This window comes from Sarcophilus harrisii, chromosome 4 (assembly GCF_902635505.1).
Source record: "Sarcophilus harrisii chromosome 4, mSarHar1.11, whole genome shotgun sequence".
Taxonomy (NCBI): domain Eukaryota; kingdom Metazoa; phylum Chordata; class Mammalia; order Dasyuromorphia; family Dasyuridae; genus Sarcophilus; species Sarcophilus harrisii.
Genome location: NC_045429.1, coordinates 357,792,066 through 357,813,789, shown reverse-complemented (window position 1 = coordinate 357,813,789; position 21,724 = coordinate 357,792,066). Strand labels below are relative to the sequence as shown.

Here is a 21,724-nt window from a genome sequence, read left to right as displayed (position 1 = left end):
ACTAGCAGCTAGAAGTGGTAGATCATAATTTGGGGATGGAAAAGCACTAGCAGCTAGCTCTGTCTCTGTGTGTGAGACATTGAAAAGAACAGGAAACAGAATATTCCCATAGAACAGGTTTCTTTAACCCATTTTATGTCATGGACCCCTTTAGTAGTCTGTTAAATAAAGCCTACGGACCTCTTCTAAGAATATTACTTTTAAAGCCATAAAGAACAATACATAGGATTACAAAGAAAATCAATGTATTAAAATAGTTATCAAATACATTTTTTAAAGACCAAGTTTATAGATCCCAGGTTAAGAACTCTTGCTGTAAAAGGTGGAGCTTAAGCTGAATATCAGAGTAAATCAGAGATTCTGCAAGTTGGAGGGGAAGGATCATATTCCAGGCACTAGGAGTTATGTGTGCCATATGAGAAATAGCCAAAAAAAAAAAAAAAAAAAAAGCCATTTTGGTTGAGCCATAGGGTGTAGGAAGGGGACTGATACATGTATATACATTTTAATTTTTCTGTGTATATGTATATATAACAAGACTAGAAAGATAAGTTGTCAAGTCATCAGTGGATAAAAACACCAGAGAAGTTTGAAGATGCAGAAGGGAGATGTTGGATTTATTGCATGGGAGATTTAAATGGCCAGAACTGAACTTAAGGAAAATCATTTTGGCCACTGGATGGGGACAGAGATGGAGATGAAGAGAGATGAGAGGTAATGAAAGAAGATGCTTAAACTAAGGTGATAGTTGGGTAAATTGTGAAAGGGATAGAGGCAAAAATATGGAGATAATGAGGGGCTTTGGCAACTGATTGAATGTTGAAGGGGGAGTTAATACTTAAAGAGAAATATTAAGAGAATACTTCCCTGCTTTTCATGAGTTCAAATATCTGGCCCAGATGGCCTATATTCTTGGCTCTGAAAGAATTGCCAGATAAGCCATTACGTTATCTATTATCATTGTTATTTTAAAGATTATGGAAAACAGAAAAGTGTCACAAGAGAAAGGACAAATGTTATGCAGATTTCAAAAAAGAGAAGAGAATAGACTTCAATGTATAGTCTATTCCACTTAACTTAAATTTCTGGGAAATTTTAGATAATTACAGAGTTGGCTAATAAACATTTAGATAGGTAAATGCAGTACAGCTTCATCAAGTGCAGGCCAATTCCACTTGTTAGTGGAGTTGTGAAATGATCCAACAATTCTCGGGAGCAATCTGGAACTGTGCCCACAATATCAGTGTACATAATCCTTTTACCCAGCAGAGCCATTATTGGGTCTGTATTCCAAGGAAATCATAAAAGAGGGGAAAGCACCCACATGTGCAAACATGTTTGTAGCAGCTCTTTTTTGTGCTGGCATAGAATTGGAAAAGGATTGTATGCCCATCACTTGGGGAATGGCTGAACAAGCTATGGTATATGGAGATAATGGAATATTATTGATCTATTTATCTAATGATAAATAAGCTGATTATAGAAAGGTCTGGAAAAATTTACATGAAGTGATAGTTGAGCGAAACAAGTAGAATCAGGAATACATTGTACACAATAACAGCAAGAATGTGTGATGATCAACTATGAAAGTCTTGGTTCTTCTCAGTAGTTCAGTGACCCAAAGTAATCCCAATAGACTTTTGACAGAAAATGCCATCTGCATCCAGAAAAAGAACTAAGGAGACTGTGAATGTAAATCAGTACATGCTATGTTCACTTCTTTTTTCTGTTTATCTCTACTATGATTTTTCCCTTTTGTTCTGATTTTTCTCTTCCAACATGATTCATAAGGCAATGTACATTAAAAATAAGTAAACATACTACAAATAAAAAAAAACAGGTCATTCTAGACTAACCTCATTTACCTTTTTAACAAAATCATTAAGCTTTTAGATGACTGAAATGCGGTAGATATAGTTTACCTATATAACAAAGCTGTTTTTTTAATAGCTTTTTATTTTCAAAATATATGCAAAGATGATTTTCAACATTCACTCTTGCAAAATCTTATTCCAAAATTTTTTTCTTCCATACCCCCATCTCTCCCCTAGACATCAAGCAATCCAATATACGTTAAACACGAACAATTCTTCTATACAAATTTCCACATTTATCATGCTGCACAAGGAAAATCAAATCAAAAAGAAAAAAAATGAAAGAAAACAAAAAGCAAGTAAACAACAAAAAAGGTGAAAATACAATGTTGTGATCCACATTCAGTCCTTATAGTCCTCTCTCTGGATGCAAATGGCTTTCTCCATCACAGGTCTATTGGAATTGGCCTGAATCACCTCATTGTTGAAAAGAGCTACATCCATCAGAATTGATCATCCCATAATCTTGTTGCCATGTATAATGTTCTCTTGGTTCTACTCACTTTACTTAGCATCAGTTCATGTAAGTCTCTCCAGGTCTTTCTGAAATCATCTTGAATAATAATATTCCATAACATATAACCAAAACTCATTCAGCCATTCTCCAACTGATGGGCATCTACTCAGTTGATAGTTTCTTGCCATTATAAAGAGGGCTGCCACAAACATTTTTGCACATGCGGGTCCCTTTTCCTCCTTTAAGATCTCTTTGGGATATAATCCTAGTAGAAACACTGCTGGATCAAAGGGTATGCACAATTTGATAGCCCTTTGAGCATAGTTCCAAATTGTTCTCCAGAATGTTTGGATTAGTTCATAATTCTACCAATAATATATTAGTGTCCCAGTTTTCCCATATCCTCTCCAATATTTAGCATTAACTTTTCCTGTCATCTTAGCCAATCTAACAAAACCCTTAACAAGGTATCTTATACTATTCTTAGAAAGAAAATGAAGAGATAAATTGGTCTTAAAGAGTTATTAAGGAGTTAGTGTCAATGACAAGAGGACTACATTTAAGTATTCTGAGGATTTTTGTCAAAAAATCCTTTTCTCTTTGATCCATTTTTATTGGTGAGTAGAATGAAAACACAGGTGTGGCCAGAAAATTTGCACATGACACAAAGTGATAAGAATTATTTAATGGTGACTAAGAAAGCTATCATCCAAAAAGGTCTGGAAAAACTAGAACATTGGGATAAATCTAACAAGATGAAATTCATACAAATAAAGGTTCAGAAGTGTAAAATGGACAAGGCATGGATAAACAGCACTTTTGAAGATTATGGGGGTTTCAGAGGACTGCAAGCTAAATATGTCAGTAGTGTGATAGAGCAGCCAAAAAAATCTAATGCAATCATGAACTGCATTAAAAGGCATGTAGTTTTTAGGACTAGGGAAGTGATAGTCTGTACCTTGCTTGTGTCAAATCTCATCTGGAGCATCATGTTCTATTATGAACATTGTGGCTTGATAAAGGGTATTGATAAACTGTACAATGGCCAGAGGAGGCCAACCAGAATGTTGCAGGTCCTTGAAACAATGACAAATGAAAATCAGTTACAATAACTGGAGTAATTAGTCTGGAGAAGAGAAAACTTAAGGGGGCATGATAGCTATCTTCAAGTATGTGAAGGTCTGTCTTGAGGACGGATTCGATTTATTCTCTTTGACTCTAGAGGGTGGAAACTAGCATAATGGGAAGAGACTTCAAAGAAATCAGTTAAATATTAGGAAAAACTTTTGTCTACCTAATTGGAAGTAGACAAAAGCAGAGACTAGAACAGTACTTGTTGGGTGTGTAATAGTAAGGATTATTTTTTAATAACGAGTTAAACTAGGAAACCACTAAGGTCCCATTTACTCTGTGTGATTCTGTGAGGGAACATGAGCAGTTAAGCAGAATTTATGATGCCCTCAGAAGAGGATTTGGGAGAAGGTGAGTTCTGTTTTGACAGATTATTTGACATACATTATGAACATCTAGTTTGACATTTCTAGTGGGCAGTTATAGAACAAGATTCATTTGAGAGTTTAGGGCTAGATAGAAAATTTTAGAGATCATATGCATAGAGACTATTGAAACCATAGAAGTTACCAAGACATATATAGAGAAAAGAGAATAATACCCAGGACTTATTACCATTTGGTACACCAGACATAAAGGTTATCTGAAAAATTGTGGTCAAACAAGTAATAGGAAAACTAAGAGTGAAATCTTGAAAGTTCAAAGAGGAGAGGATGGTCAAAAGTGTCAAATGCTGGAGTGGTCAAGAAAGATAAGGGCTGGGTGGCAGAGGGGGACATTCAATTTAGCAATTTAGATGATTTTTGGAGAGAACAGTTTTTGTTGAGTATTGAGTTTAGATGCCAAATTTTGAGTTGAAAAGTCATTGAGAAGAGAGAAAATAAAGACAAGGAGTATAAACAAAGCTTTTTAAGAATTTGCTTTGGACAGTTAAGAGGAGATCAGCGCCCCTTTTCCCACATGCCTTTGCAGGTGACTGCTTGAGGGGAAGATGAAGAGGGGACCCCTGAACTTGGAAAATCCTGGAAGGAGAAAATCTTCAATTATGTCTCAATAACTGACTTTGTACTATGTCTTTTTCCTTAAATGAATTTAAGCTCCAACTGCTTGAGGGGGGAATGATGCGGGGAAAGATTCCAATCTTTGATTCCCAACCCCCCTAGCTAATGTAAATTACCCTTTGACTCACAAATCCTGGTCCCTTTGAATTCCAATAGAAGATCCAGACCTGTCCCAGCCCCACCCGGATCTGAGCCAACTTGGGGCTACACCCCAAAGCTCCTCGAGCTAAGTCTCCGACTTAAAAGGGCTATGCTAGGAACCCCTCTTTGCAGAGATTTCAAACATGGTAGCCATGTGAGGACCCTCTGTCCAGTGCTCTCCTTATCTCTACTTTTACCTATCCCCTACTTCTAATCAATAATAAACCTCTTTTATCAATCTAAAAAAAAAAAAAAAAAAAGAATTTGCTTTGGAAAAACGGGAAAATTATATATAGGATAGCTTGAGGGGGGATGGGTGGTAGAATTAAGCTTTGTTTTGTTTTGTTAATTAGGAGAACTGAGCATATTTGTATGAAGTAGGAAATAAGCTTGTAGATAGAAAAAAATTGATGATTCAACTCTGTATGTGTAGATGAGGTGAGGATATATATGCTGATAGAAATGGAAGAAAAGGGGATCCAGAGTACAAGTGGAGGGATTGGCCTTAGGAAATAGAAGGGGCCACTTCTTTGGAGATCAGAGTAGAAGAGAATGGAGGAAAGTATTAATGGTTTTTGAAAGAGTAGGAGATAATAGGGGGTCTTAATGTATGACTTTCCTCAGTGAAAGTGTGAAAGGAAATAATTTGACTAGAGGATAGGGGAACCTTGAAGAGAAAAAAAAGTTTGGAAAAACAATTCTGTTCATCTGTGATCAAGACTCAATTCAATAATTGTTTTATCTGTTTCCTTCATGCTATTTGTTCAGCTGCTGATTCTTATTAGTTGTTCAGTTTCTTCTTATAATTATTAGCTACATCAGATTCTAAGTTAAGCCTTTCTACGAATCTTAAAACTTCTCAACTCAAACATTTGTGTACTTCTGGCTTTTTTTCCACTTTCAGTCATTATATTACTCACCTTTATTTATAAAACCAAGTCCATTTTTTTTATAATACTACAAAGCATGACTTGATTTTTTGCACACTAGTTAATAATTTCCAGTTTACTTTTTGTATATCTTTTATGTAATTGTTTGCATGTTGTCTTCCCCCATTAGAATGTGAGCTCCATGAATGCTCCTTGTTACCTTTCTTTATATTCTCAGTGTTAAGTACTGGGTGTGGCACATGAGCACTTAATAAATTGTTGTTTATTAATTCACTAGCTGCTCATTTATGTATTATACATATGTTATATAAAAATATATGAATTGATGTGAATTATGTTTTATCAACTAGTACAACTAAAGTTAAAGAAAATTAATTTGCAATTTTATTGGTAACAAATGGATTTATCCTAAGTAGAATATTATAGTAAGGTTAGCATTGGTAAATTTTGTGCACCAAATATATTCTGGTGTTAACAAGAATGTGTGGGCACAAAATAAGCTCTTGCCAATAGTCTAGAGCAATTCTGTTTAATTTACATATCTACTTCCCATTTTACAGATTGGAAAGCAGAATGACACGCATCTCTTGGGCATTTTTTAAATATGAAACATACTAAGGCTCCAGAATCACTTTTAAGTAATTTAAGTGACCACTTTCAATTGAGAGGTGAAATCACTTGAATGTCAATATTATAGGGAGTTGTAGGTTGTATTTTTTTTTTTTATTTCATGCTGATATTAATAAAACCAAATCCTCCAAATGAAATCATAACAGAAGTGATATAAAATTGTTTGATTTTATACAAGCCTAATGAGTGATGTAGGAAAATTTAAATCATTTGTGTTTCATAAATTTATAAAACACTTTGCAAACCTTAGGGTGCTATATAAATTCTAGCTATTATCAGCATTATCATTATTGTCATCATCATTATCATTACCACAAATTAGACATGGTGGTAAAGAGTTTCTGAACAGCAGTGTCAGATGTTCATTCTTCTTTATAACAATATCAACTTCTGGTAGCAAATAAAAGCCAGGCAAGCTAGGTTTTTAAATGATATGAAATAAAACAATAAATGAATATAATTGAGAAATAAAAACAATACCTATCACCTGTTTCTACAAATAGAAGAATAAGCAAAGAATGTATTATTACTGCAGCTAATTTCTTTTATAAATATTGTTTTGTGCTAAACATTATCTGTCGGTAATGAAATCAGGATTGAATTTTCATTTTTATTTGAAAAAATTATGTTCATTGGAAAAAGCATAGTTATATTGCTGAAGAAAAATGTTTTCCTTTCCTCTGTTTTTAATGCCACATACAAAATAATTGAACAATCTGAATGATTTAGATTATATTATTTTCTAGAGCTACATAAGACACAAGGAAACTGGTAATCATAAATGGGCAAGTGCATAAGTACCTAGAAGAGTTGTAGAAAATTGATTGTGGTGGTGAGTGCAGTTCTGGGAATTTCCAAAGGAATTTCATCATAGTGAATGATCCTATTTGAGTTTTATGAGAAAGAGCCTAATTAGAGGAAGAGCAAAGATGTATAAAAACCACCAGCATAGGCTCTGAATCACTCTTTCTTGTAACTCATTTAATTGGTGAATCAGATGAGATGTATTGCTTTCAATAAGTGTCTTTCCTACAATTGGAAACAGCTGTTTTAATTATGGAATTTGCTTTTATCCCAGCATTCAACTCATTCACAAGAAGCTTCCAGGTTCACATACCAGCTGTGAACTTAGCAAGGGTTCCAAAACTAAAACCTAGAAGCAAGAAGCATTATAAGTGCTTTCTTTAAAACCATCAACATTTTATTGCTATCTTTTGTTTTATGTCATGCTCATTTCTGAAACTTCATCTTTCCTTATGCACTGAGACTTCCCTTAGTATCCAAAATTAAGAAAACAAAACAAAAATCAGTTCAGCAATACAATGTTCTGTACCTAGCTCTTTCAGTGAAAGGAAAGGTGTGTGTGTGTGTGTGTGTGTGTGTGTGTGTGTGTGTGTGTGTGTGTGTGTGTTCCCCATTTCTTCTCTGGAGCCACACTTGATCATTATAGTTACTTAGTGCTGAGTTTTTGTTAATTTTTTTTTTCTTTTACATTGTTGTCATTGTAGACTACATTATAATCATATTGCCTTCTTGGTTCTGTTTATTTCATTTCATCATTACATTTAAGTCTTCTCACATTTCTTTGAATTCTTTGTAATTGTTGTTTCTTATGGTACAGTAATATTTACATTGCATTTTTAACAAGAGTAGTTAAACAACTCTCTTAGTTGATAGGCACATATTTTATTTTCAACTGTTTATTTACAAAAATAGTTCTGTTTTGAATATTTTGTTGTATATCGGACCTTTTTTTTCTGTCACTATAGTATATGACTATGGAATAGACTCTTTAGGTCAAAGGATATGGTTTTGAATCTTGCTTTGGACACTTAACTGTGTGATCCATAGCAAGTCTCTTAATCTCCATCTGCTTCATTTCTCATCTGTAAAACAGAGTACCTACTCCCTAATAAGATTGCTATGAAGCTAAAATGAAATACTATATGTAAAGAGAGTTCTTCACAAAGTATTATATAAATGTTTTTTTTTTCCCATGTAATTTTAAGTTGTTTCCCGAAATTGAACCAATTTACATTTCCAGATTAGAGATTTCTAAAGAGATTGACATTTTACTTTTGTTCTTTTTTTAACTGTCATAATTATTTTGTAAAGCATCATGTCATAGTAGATAAAGAGCTAGATTCATAGCCAAGAATATAGCAGTTCAAGTCCTGCCTCATAAGACTTAGCATGTTGTTCTGTGATCCAGGGCAAACATCTTGACTTCTTAGTGACCAAAATATTGTTGCAGAGTAGATACTGATCTGCTCTGATAGTTTTCTCACTAACAATTCCCTATAGCAGCGCAATCACAGGTCTGTCACCTCTCTGAAGATCTTCACAATATCAAGATGACAGATTAATTTTTTGTATAATATTCCAAGGTATCCTTTGAATTTACATGCATTAAAAATATAGTAATTAGTGGAACCTTAGTTATGTATCTTAAAAATGTAACCAGTTGAAGCTGAGTCCATTGAAAGAAGAAACTAAACTTTTCTTTCAGAGGACTTCATTTAAACTTTTGTTTTTAAAGAATATATTTAAATATTCAGTATATTTTTAATTTTATAATAGTCTTTCTAATGAACCACATGGACCTGTTTTTCCACACTTTCCCTAAAGAATATTTGTGAGACTTTAAATAGAAGAGTATGTATTTAAGCTGAAAATTCTCTTTAGTTTAGTCTTTCATTGTGAACTCTTAATATATTTTAACCGAGCCATATTCCTAAAGTTATTAAAGCATGACAAAAACTACATTTAAGATATGTTTTAAAAGACTTTTTATCCAACCAGCAGTTATTTTCTGCCTTGAGTATTTGGCCCAAGGAAAATTAAGTCATTTCCCCCCAGGTTCCTCAGGATAGTGTTACAAGGTTGGGTTTTTATTTATAATTTTTTTCATGATGCTATTATAATGTTGAACAGTTATCAGTTCCTTTTCATTCTTGCTAGTAACAGTGTTGTTATTTCAGTTATATTATCTGGGACACAGATCTTAATATATACATGTTGGTAAGGATTTCTTGTGCCAAATAATCCATATATAAGTTAAATATTTTCTATAACTTACCTGTTTTAGTTTATTTCATTTTATCAGCTTCTCTTTTATGCTTGATTTCAGCTTATGATTTTAACAAAAAAGATCCACCTTCTTTGTCTAATTTGAATCAAATCTGTTACTTAGATTTCTTTTCCTTTCAATCATTTGTAGAATCTCTCATTAATATTGATATTTATCTTATCTATTATCAGCTCTTTTCCTCTTGCTGTTGACTTTTCTTTTACTAATAACCTTTAATTTTTTTACTGTATTAAATACAGTAAATAATCTTTCCAGTTTTTGATAAACCTCATTTTATTTGGGTACTTAGCTTATTGCAATCTACTTTTTGTTCTTCCTTTACTGAATAGAATTCAGTTCATTTCAGGAACCAATGTCTGTTCCAGTTATGTGTTACATTATTATTAATTGGAGAATCTCTACCTTTATCCTGAATTTATATCTGAAGACAGGCCATAACCATATCCTCTTTTACATGAAAATAAGTAGGTAATGAAGGATCCTTTTGTAATTTTGAATTATACATATGTTCTTGGAAGGAATGTTTACATTTTCTGTCTACTTTGTTTTGGATTGAGAAATAGACTTTCCCTTTTGAGCGGTGGACAATATTTACTCAGGACAGCAGAATCTCCAGCTTATCTATACACCTATCTAGTTAAATATGGATTAATACTTACTAGCACATCCCTTTATTAGAGAGCAAGAAAACACCATAAAAATCTACATGATTCTTTGCTAAAGAGCTAAACAGAAAGAAGACCAAGAATTTTCTTGGCATCCCAGCTTCTGGAGATGTCTGACTTTATTGCTCTAACTCAGGACATTACCCTCATTATGGAGAACCTGGGGCAAAGATGCAGTGCTGGAAAATTTCCCAGTGAAAACTTCATGGTCTTTCAGGTGATAAGAAGAGCCTAACACTCCAGGTACCTACCTTGTAAAATACTTAGTATCTTATCATTTTATTCATTCTTGTATTTAGGAACCAAAGGTGATATTGATGAAGGGACAAATTATTTCAAGTTGGCATATCAGTCCTTAGAGACAAATCGCCTAATCTGTTTTGTCAGTGAGTCCTTACCCTATCCTAAATTTTATCTCATTGACCCTAATTCATGTAAGTTGGTGACATGATAAGCAGTTGTATTGTGGATTAAACAAATACATAAAGCCAATCTTCTTATGTTCTGGCAAATTTCAAAAAGGTCTAAATTTGACATTAATCATATTTCCTACTAAATATGTGTTATATATATTATTTATATATGTATATGTATATCTCAGTCCCTATAGTACATCTTATGTTTGCTTCTGAAATACAAAATAGAATGTGATTTTAACTTGTATTTGGATGAAAAAACCTTTCCTTGTCTAGAAATATCTCCCACGTCTACCTATCTTTGGTCACCTATTTCTAAATAAAAGTTGAAAAGCGATTACTATGCTTTTAGCAGTATTAACAGGATTAGGTTTACAGAGTTTATCAAACTTGTCTGGTCTCCCAGATTTCATTATTTTTCATCATTTGCCAACTGGGATAAAAATGCATTCAAGTACTTTGTCCTTGAACAGCTTGCTTATTGTGTTTCCAGTTCTACATTAATCATGTTTCACTTACTCATTTTAAGCTTAGAAAAGTATCTCTTTGGTTTTCATCACTAAATAATATTTATGAAGCACCCTTACCTTCTTAGGATTGTGCTAGGCAGTGTTTTTAAATATAGTAAGAACTCAGAATTGATGTTTGTCAAGCCCTAAAGATTTGTAACTAAGAGGCACAGCTTTATTTTCCTTAAATACAGAATATTGTAAGTATTCATCAATGCCCAGATTTGTGACGATTAGAACAAACTTTTTAAAAGAAGAAAAAGAAACTCTTCCCAAATTAAAAAAAAAAACACATACCCCCCTCCCCCCATCTCCTTTTAAGTGTCAAGAGTTGGCTGGGGGGTAGGGGGAGGTTGGTAAGGATGGGGAGCCAAAATGACCAAGAGTAGACAGGATTTTGCCTGAGTTCTTCCTGATTTCCCTCAGAATTAACACTAGATCAAGCCTCTGAATGGATTTTGGAGTGACAGAACCCATGTATATTGGAGCATAATAAATTTCTGGCAGTAATCATCTTCAAAGAACTTCAGGGAAGGTTTGCCTTAATCAGGTGAGGCAGGAAAGGAGGAGATAAGGCACAGTGCAGGCATAGCAATGGAAGACCAAGATGGAGAGATGTTGGAATCCTTACAAAGTGTTAAGTCATTAAAATTGATAGAGAAATAATTATCTAATTTAGCCTGGTTCAGTATGATTGATCTGATCCTACAAGGAGATGTTATGGGCCAGAATTTGCAACAAGGTACTAAGTGGAACTGATGGAAGCAATGCTTGTGTGCTTGGGTTTGCACCTTTAAGAGTTTACACAGTAGAGGTCACACATCAGAGCTCACACATTGGAGTTCACAAGTATGGGAGATACACAAAGTTAACTTTATAACTTTGTGAATTCACACCTCCCATAATCCCACTATTGGAGGAATCAACCTTTTACACCGAGCATAAAAAGAGCTTCAGTCAGTCAGTCAGAGTCAATTCGGAAGATTGCCAGGAGTCGGAGTTGAGCTAGAGGCAGAAGCTGGCAGAGGCAAAAGACTAGCAACAAGAGCTCTCCGAACCAAGAGACAATAAAAGACTGTACTTAAATCCGTGGCTGCATTTGAGGTGATTATTACTTAGAACTGAAACTAAGGCTGCCTCCAGAAAACCTTCCCAAGAAACCTCACCCAGAGAACAATTATAGAAAAGAAGAACACCACAGAGAGACCCAGCACAGGGAATATAGTAGGAGGCTCTTAGCCAAAATACAGCAGCATTTACTACTCTGTCCTGGTTCAGAAGCCAGTGGATCAGCAGACAAACTGTGAGATCTGTAATGCAGTTATTTAACAGAAGGCAAGTACTGAGCCCTAAACTTCAGCAAAACATATAGAACTTGGCCAGGCCCACACAGCATGGGGAAGAAGCCTGTTATATCACCAGTCCCAGGGCAATGTAAGAAGAAGCTTGGAACAATCTTCCTTGTGTCCTAGAAATAGACTTCAGCTTTTTAAAAAATGAGCAAAAAAGCAAAAAGAGCTCTCATTAGATAGGTATTAGGCAGACAGTGAAGAACAGAGCTCAAACCTCAAAGAAATTAAAGGTAAAATGCCTCTAGATGAAGCCTCAAAGTGGGGGATATGAGTCAAAAAACTCTATTGGAAGAATTCAAAAAGGATCTTAAAAGAGAGAAGAAAAATGGGGAAAGGAAATGAAAGCTTTGCAGATTTTGGAAAAGAAAATTGTCTGAAGAAAATTGTGCCTTAAATACATTTGGTGAAATGGGGAGAAAATACTGAAGAAAACCACTATTCAAAAAATAAATTTGGTTAAATGGAAATGGAAAACAACTCCTTGAAAAATAGAATGTTGGGGCAGCTATGTGGTGCAGTGGTTAGAGCACTAGTCCTGAAGTCAGGAGGACCTGAGTTCAAATGTGGTCTCAGACACTTAACAATTCCTAGCTGTGTGACCCTGGGCAAGTCACTTAACCCCAGTTGCCCCCGGGGGTGGGTGGGCATAGATTGATGAAATGGGGGGGGGGGGAATCCAATGAACAAAAAAAAACTCCTCTAAAAGTTCAGTTGGCCAAATACAAAAGGAGATTTGAAAAAAGCTAACTGAAGAAAATAATTTACTAAAAATTAGAATTGGACAAATAGAACTGAATGAGACAGCAAGAATCAGTCAAACAAAACCCCTCAAAAAACAATTGAGGGGGAAAAAAAGAAGAAAATGTAAAATACCTCGTTGGAAAAACAACTGACTTGAAAAATAGATTCAGGAGAGACAATCTTAAGAATTAATTATTGGAGTACATGAAAGCCATGATGATAAAAAAGAGCCTGGGCAATGTTTTTCAAGAAATCGTCAAGAAAAAATGCCTTGATATCCTAGAACCAGAGGCTTTTAATAGCTATTAAAAGACTTTTCTGATCACCTCCTGAAAGAGACCCCCCCCCCCCAGAATGAAAACCTCAAGAAATATTGTAGCTGAATTCCAGAATAGTTGGGGAGAAAAGGCAAAAGAAACAATTTCAAATATCAAGGAGACACAATCAGAACTAGATAACTTGAACCACAGAATAAATAAGAAAGAAGCAGCTAAATAGAATTTTAGAAAAGTGAAGTATGTAGATTTTTAGAGAACATTGAATGGGGACAGAAAGGAATATGCTTAGAGTACATGGAACTACACAAAAATTGAATATGTATTAGACATAAATTCCTCAAAATCAAAGGCAGAAATAATGAGTGCATCCTTTTCAGATCACGATGCAATAAAAATTGCGTGTAATAAAGGTCCAGGAGACAATCAACCAAAAATTAATTGGAAACTAAATAATCCTAAAGAATGAATGGGTGAAACAACATCCCATAGAAAAAAATAGATAACTTTATCTAAGAGAATAACAATGAGACAACATAGCAAAATTTATCAGATACAATTAAAGCAATGCTTAGAGGAAATTTTATATCTTTAGATGCTTACTTGAATAAAATAGATAAAAGAAGATAAATGAATTAGACATGCAACTAAAAGTGCTAGGGAAAAAAACCCAAAAACAAATGAAAACTGCAAACCACACGGATTAAAAATAAAGGAAGGAGTCCTACCAAATTCCTTTTATGATAGATAGGATACTGATAACTAAACCAGGTAGAGACAAATCAGAGAAAATTACAGACCAGTTTTCCTAAATAATATTGGTGTAAAAATCTTAAAATGTTAGTAAAGAGATTATAGCAATTTATCACCAAGATAAGACACTGTGATCAAATTGGATTTATACCAGGAATACAGGGTTAGTTTAATATTAGGAAAACTATTAGCATAATTGACTATATCAATAACCAGAGTTACAGAAATCATATTATTACATCAATAGATGTAGAAAAAGCATTTGACAAAACACCCATTCCTATTTTTTGAGAAAGTGATGTTACTACTTCTTATAACACAGTGACACAGTGGTACTGACAGATCAAATCAAGAACCAAAAATGTCTTGATCAACCCTATATATACTACTGTTATACAACAGACACATAAATACATAGAATTTTAGCCTCATTAACTTTTAGGTTTTAATTTCTTAGCTATGATTGATTACTTGAGAATACCCCAATCTTAGATTTTTGTGGCATTTTATGTGACGTTTAATTCGTCAGCAAAAATCTTACCTGATAATAATAATACTTTCAAGGTGTATTTGTTTCTGCTTTTTAAAATGTCCCTTTTATCTCACTTAACCGCCTGTCCGCCTCATTTTCTTCAACTTTAAAATGCAGATAAATAGTACTTTATCCTATAGAATTGGTGTGAGGATTAAATGAGTTAATATTTGTAAAGTACATAGCATGAAGTAGATGCATAATTAGCACTTCTTCACCTTGTCTCTCTAGCTCTTCTCCTCTCCCATCCCCCAACAACAACCAAAAAATCCTTTTAAATATTTGCAATTGATGAAAGCATTTGACCTCCTTTCCTACTTAATGCTCCCTTTAGCCTATTAAGAGTATAACCTTTGGTTTGAGTTGTCAAAGTTCATGATCTACTAATTTATGTAAAAGAAAAACTTGTTTTTTTTCCCCCTTCTAGTAAATTTATTTTTAATACATATTATTTTATGAATCATATTGGGAGAGAAAAATCAGAACAAAAGAGAAAAGCCATGGGAGAGATTTAAAAAAAAAAAAAAAAAAACAATAGAAAAAAGATGTGAACATAGCATATGCTGATTTACTACATTCGGTCTCCTTAGTTCTTTTTCTGGATGCAGATGGCATTTTCTGACTAACGTCTATTGTGATTGCTTTGGATCACTGAACTACTGCGAAGAACCAAACCTTTCGTAGTTGATCATAGCACTTTCTTGCTGTTAATGTGTTTATTGTATTCCTGGTTCTGTTTTGTTCAGCATCAGTTCATGTAAATCTTTCCAGGCTTTTCAGCTTGTTCATCATTTTTAATAAAACAATAATATTCCATTGTTTTCATACACCACACCTTGTTCAAACATTACCCAATTGATGAGCATCCACTCCTTTTCCAATTCTTTGCTACCACAAAAAGAGCTATTACAAACATTTTTGCACATGTGGGTTTTTTTCCCTCCTTTGGGATTTTCTTGGGATACAGACCCAGTAATAACACTTCTGGGTCAAAGAGTATGCACAGTTTTATAGCCCTTTGGGTATCTCTGGATCTGGGAAGCAGGAGGACTCTCTGGCCCTTTATTTTCTGGCCAGTGCTTGGTCTGTGTTTATCTTGGGTGGTTCAGTGACAACTTTGGTAACCTTGTCGTTTAGGGGAAGAGTGGATGGCCTTTCAAGATTACTGTAACTCTGACTTCCTTTTTGCTGCAGCTTCTGGTTTTCTTCCATTTTTTTAGACTCGATGGCCTGATTACTTGAAAATTCCTGCTTTAATTCTGTGGATTTTTTTCCATAATAGTTAGATCATTTCACAACTCCATCAATAATGTGTTAAAATCCTAGGTTTTCCTCATCCCCTCCAACGTTTATCATTATCTCTTCCTGTCATCTTAGCCAATCTCAGAGTTGTAAGGTGATACCTCAGGGTAGTTTTAATTAACGTTTCTCTAATCAATAGTGATTTAGAGAATTTTTCATATAACTGTAGATTGCTTTTACTTTTTCATCTGAAAATTATCAATTTATATCCTTTGACTATTTATTCATTGGGGAATGATTTGTATTCTTACAGATTTGACACAGTTTTTTACATATTTTAGAAATGAGACCTTTATCAGAAACACTAGCTATAGTGATTTTTTCCCAGTTTTGTACTTTCCTTTGAATCTTATTTTTGTTGGTTTAGCTTGTGGAAAAACTTTTTACTTTAATGTAGTCCAAGTTGTCCATTTTGCCTTTCATAATGTTCCCTACTTTTTCTTTGGTTATAAATTACTCTCTTATCTAAAGACTACTACATAAATTATCCCTTGCTCTCCTAATTTGTTTATGGTGTCATCCTTTAAACCTAAATCATGTACCCATTTTGACCTTATTTTTGTATGGGGTATGTGAGGTGTAGGTTTTGGCCAGGTTTCTGATGTATTATTTTCCAGTTTTCCCAGCAATTTTGTCAAATAGTTCTTATTCCAAACTGGAGTTTGGAGGGTTTTCAAATACTAGATTAATGTAGGTCTTGATTATTGTGTTGTCTATGTGTAATCTTTTCCACTGATCCACCTCTCTATTTCTTAGCTAGTATCAAATGGTGCTGCTTTATAATACAGTTTTAGGTTTGGTACTGCTAAACCACCATCCTTTGATTTTCTTTTCATTAATTCCCTTGATATTCTTGACCTTTTGTTCTTTGAGATAAATTTTATTTTAAGTTTTTGGCAGTTTGATCGCATAATATACAGTTCTAATGTCTCACAATTTGTATTATACTTTTTAGTATCTTCAGATTCTGTTTTTTTCTTTGGTAGTTGACTTGTTTGGTTATTTTTTTAGTTGGGGGGAGGAGTCATTATAAAAAGTATAACGTTTTATTCTGTTTATTAAAGCTAGACTAGTAAAATTTTTCTTAGTGTTGCTAGTTTGATTTAATAAAGTGTTTGATGATTTAAGACTGGGGACCTTGATTTTCCAGCTGGTTTTTTTTTTGGTTGTTGTTATTTTTTAGACTACAGGAAAACTATCAGAATTTTTTTCCTTCAGGAAAATGAATATTCCTCAAAAATAGACTTTTCTCTTGATTACGGGATAGCTTTTGTATATCATGGAGCAATTAGATAAAAAGGCAGAAGGATAACATTTAGGCTTGATGTCTTGAAAAACTTCCTAACAATTAGAAGTTTTCAAAAGTATTGTGAACTGCATTAGTAGATAGATAATAGGTTCCCCCACATTAGAGACATTCAGGAAGAGGCTAACAACATATTGGGTATATTTTAGTGGAGCTTTTCTGGTTTGGGTTAGATTAGATTATTGCAGTGATTTAAGCATAGCAGCTCTCAAATCCCTCTTGACTTTGCCTTATAAATCTTTTTTATATTTAAACCTATGACTAATAATAATTTTTAAAAATTATTATTATTAAAAATAATTTTTAAGAGATTTATTTAGACACTATTGGCATGATGTAGAGGGAGCATGGTGTAGTGACTAGAGCAGTAGGCTATAAGATAGAAATGCCTGTACATAGATTCATCTCTGATATTTATTGACTATTCAGGTCCAGACAAAGTCATTTAATCTCTGTGAGCCTCCAACAACTTAAATCCCTAGGATTTATCTGTTAAGACATAGACTATGCTGTTTAAAATCACAAGTTCTAGGTAACCTATGGTATGTTAATTGCAAATTTCATCTAGTATATGGTTTATAAAAGGCTGAAAAATGCTTAAGGTGAAAATGTTTATGGTTACAGGGTCCTATCTGAAAAGGTAAAAACTTGGAAATTCCTGGTATAGAACATCAATGAAGTATTATTAAATTTGAATCTCACATCCTTCCATCTTCATTTTAATTTTAAATTAAAATAACTTCATAGGATTCACATGGACCATTGATAGTGCTAATGTCTTTGAGATTACCACTGGTCATCTTATAAATTAAGCTATTTTATTGTTTTTCCATTTTAGAATACTAATTCTAAGAAGCTGAACTACCATAATTCTATACATTATTTCCCTGAAAATCTTCCCCTCTTTTGACTTAAAGCAATTGCTACTTCAACAAAGATTGCTATTCATAGTAATTGTGATATTCTACTAGTAAAATCCAGTGCTATTCTTTTTTTCTATCTGCTATATTTAAGGCTATTTACAAGTGACGGCTTTTAAAATAAAGGGAAATAGCAACAACTAAAGATGTTGTATTGCCATTCTCTTTTATATACTGAAGTAAATATAAGCTGTCTTGTGATCTTTCTCTTCTGTTCTCTAGGCTCCCAGCCAGTCCTAGACAAGCCTTCCCAAAGGCCATCAGAGAGCACAAACTGTAGCCCTACTCGAAAGAGATCTTCATCAGAGAGCACTTCTTCAACAGGCAAGTAATACTTATTTTTTCAGATGTTTATGGTGACTTCTTATCTCAGTGGTATTAATAACATTTATTCATTCCTGTTGATGCCTAACTTCAGTGAATAACAGGCATAATCTGTGTGATAAAAAGATAACCATATTGCAAGAGTATTAAAATATACATATAAACCCGACAGTAATCCTTTCATTCCATCCTAGATTAAATATAATTAGAAATATTCTGACTTTAAAAGGGTATGGAAATTTGGATTGAATCCAAAGAAAAGCATCCAAAGTAATAGATTGGAAAGGAGATAAGGGGGAAAAATGGAATTTTAAAAAATGTAGCCTGTGATCCTAAAGAAAAAGGAGTCACTTGTAAAGAGGTTTAATATTTACTTTATGCATGATGCAGTTTTTCAATAAAGGATGGTATGCCTCAATCTTCTTCTCCCTCTATTGGGGATTAAAGACAAAAATTAATTTCAAATGGCAGCAACGGGGATTTAGATGAAAGAAGAGCTCAATACTACAAATTATTAAACTCTATAAAGCTGCTGCAAAAAGTGATTGAATTCTATGAACAACTCATAGTTGTTCATGTTGTTAAAGTTTAACATAGTTGTTAAAGTTAATTGGGATTTCATTATAACAATCCCATAGCTACTGTACTCTCCCAAAATCTGTATTCATTCAAAATCTGTATTCATTATATAATATGAAAGAATCTTGCGAATGCAGGAATTTTCACATAGCATTCATAAAAATCATCAAAACTTTGTGAACAGCTTTGAAAAGGCATGTTTTATATTGTATGAAATCTAGCAAGATTATTTGGATATTGTAATTATGTAGCTACTTCCTATCTTTATGGCAAGTCCATCCAAGTCCATGTACCATAGTATGTCTGCTTCCCTTTTTATTTCTGCTTATGTCTCTTGGAACCTGTCAGTGTTATATACCTGGATCTCTTGATTTGATTTTTTTCTTGTTTCTACTTTTCCGTGCACTTCTCGGTTTGTTTCTATAACTGTCTCATATGGGTTCTTGCTTATCTGCTCTCCTCATTTCCACATTTCCATCCCTGCTTTGTAATCAGTTTCTTAACTTCTGCATTGGTGCTGTTTGCCTTTGGTAAATAGTACTTAAAATATGCATCAGATCATCGATTTATATTCCTGCTACATCTGAAACTTCATCAGTACAATATGCCAGAGGCATAGGCAAGCTCAGCTGCTATGACAGTCTTATGTGTCCCATAACACATTGCTTTTGCAGTACTTTGGGATATCTGTTAACCTCAGCAAGACTAAATGAATCCTTTGTTCAATACCTGGAAGGGTTATTCTTTAAAGCATCCCACAAGACAGATAAGGTGTTGTTAGGAGTGATATCCATTAGGATAAAACATCTGTCACTATAGAACGTCAAAAAAAAATCCACAAAACTCTTTTATCATAATTTTATAAGTAACTATCGGAAGTAACACTAGCCATAATTTTAAGTTTCCATTACCTCATCCTTTATTATTAATTTTTTTACACTTGGAAATCTGAACATTCTTGCTTTCATTTGTCTGATTCTGGGTGTTGATGTATTTTGGTTGCAATTTGATGATAATCTTCAGGAAACATTGGCTTTATGATAAAGCTGTTTATTGTTCAATTCATAGAAAGACAAAAAATTGCTCGAATTGGGGCATGGCTGTATATCATGAGAGTGAGCAGCAAAATTATATGTCAGAAATGAAGTTTAGTCATTGATATATCTGCTTTTTGCTCAGTGCTCTACAGATTTGTTTCTGCCTACACCTCAGTCTTTATAATCTCAGTTGATATATGCTATACTAAATATTCCCATTTCTAATCTAAGCAATGGTACTAAGGTGAATAAGACAGCCAATTGAATATTGAAAGGAAAAAGAACATAATTCTCATTATTAGGTAGACATTTGTTCTCTACCCTAATTATTACTGGGGCTGGATAATGTAGCTTCATCTTGATTTAAATGGTGTAGTAGATAGAGTGCTGGACTTGGAGTCAGAAAAACATGGGTTCAAATCATCTCTAGTTTCCTCACTTATAAAAATGGAAGTAATAATAGCACTTACTTCACAGGATTGTTGTAAGAGTTAAATGAGAATATGTTAAAGCTTTTTGCACATCTTAAAGCTATCATATGAATATTGACTATTATTGGAGCTTGTATTAAAATATTTTAATATATCAGCTCATTTTATGCCCAGAACTTCCCTTTGTGATGGGTAGTAAGGATCATTATTCACATGTAGAAAATTTCTTCTCTATAAAATGGGTCACAATAAAGACAGTATAATTGAAAACCCATTCTTGTCATTTCTCTTCAACAAATTAGATTGCTACTTAACATTCTCATATTCATTTAAAGATCTAGAGGAAATAATTTTGATTATCTGTTACTAGGAAGCCTGGAAATCTTAAAAAACAGAAAAATGGATTTGGGAAAACAGTTCAGATCTACAGATACCAAGTTGGGAGCGTTTGGCAGTATGACCACTGTTGCCTTTGTTGAATGGATTGTGCTATCAAAATACTCTGTCATAAAAAAAAAAAAACTGCTTTTGTGACTACAAGCTTTCAATATGCAGCACAATGACTACAGCTGTCAGTGCAATTGTATACTTTATTAGTATATTATCCTTCTGGATATGTTTCAAAAAACTAGGACACAAGTTCAAGGGCAGTCTATCAGACATCTTGTCCAAAAAATATGTGTTACCAGAGCTTAATTACTATGGGGCAGCACAGCTGTTTACGTATCTCAGTTTACTAAACAGATGGCAAACCCCAAACATGTTCCATTTCCTTTGGATATACCTAAAGGACTGGGTTATGATTCTTGATCATTTATTCCTCAAATTATATTGCACATCAGAAAAAATTCTTCTGATTTTCTTATTGTTAAAAAGTAAATGAGTCAAATAACAATGCACTTATTTGTTAAGATATTTTTTCCAAAGGCATTTAAATTGTTGTCAGATCTTTAGAATTTGATAATAGGAAGAGAGAAGAAATGAAAATTCTTAATTCTTCAATATAGTTGATTACTGTCTTAGAAATCTCTTGCTGCTTGCATTTGTAGCTTTTAGGAATATCTCTTAGTCTATGTTCATTTTTTTTTTTTTGTTTAATCTCTGAAAGAATTAATTAAGATGACTCTAAAGTTGGCGCCTGAATTCATCTCAATTTGTCATTGCCAGAATACTACACTTCCACAGTGGGATTTCATGGAATCTCTGCTCACATAGTTGGCAAATGTAGTTACTGTAATTTAAAATAAGGTCTAAATGTTAGCTAATTAAACAGCAATGAGTACCTTCTGGACTCTAGGGCAATGAGTCTCAGGCCTTATGATAAGAGATTGCAAGTAGAATTCAGTCTGTACTATTGAAGATATTAC

The 21,724-nt window shown here is 33.6% G+C and overlaps 1 protein-coding gene across 5 annotated transcripts in view; it reads left to right on the top strand.

Annotated features, from left to right (window-relative positions):
* ASH1L (ASH1 like histone lysine methyltransferase) overlaps positions 1-21,724 on the top strand; it is a 217,593-nt gene that overhangs the window by 96,819 nt on the left and 99,050 nt on the right. For all 5 annotated transcript variants that reach the window (XM_031966722.1, XM_031966720.1, XM_031966721.1 and 2 more), the window contains one exon: positions 18,209-18,310. In XM_031966722.1, the coding sequence (XP_031822582.1) occupies positions 18,209-18,310 (102 nt within the window). The remainder of the gene's footprint in view (positions 1-18,208; positions 18,311-21,724) is intronic.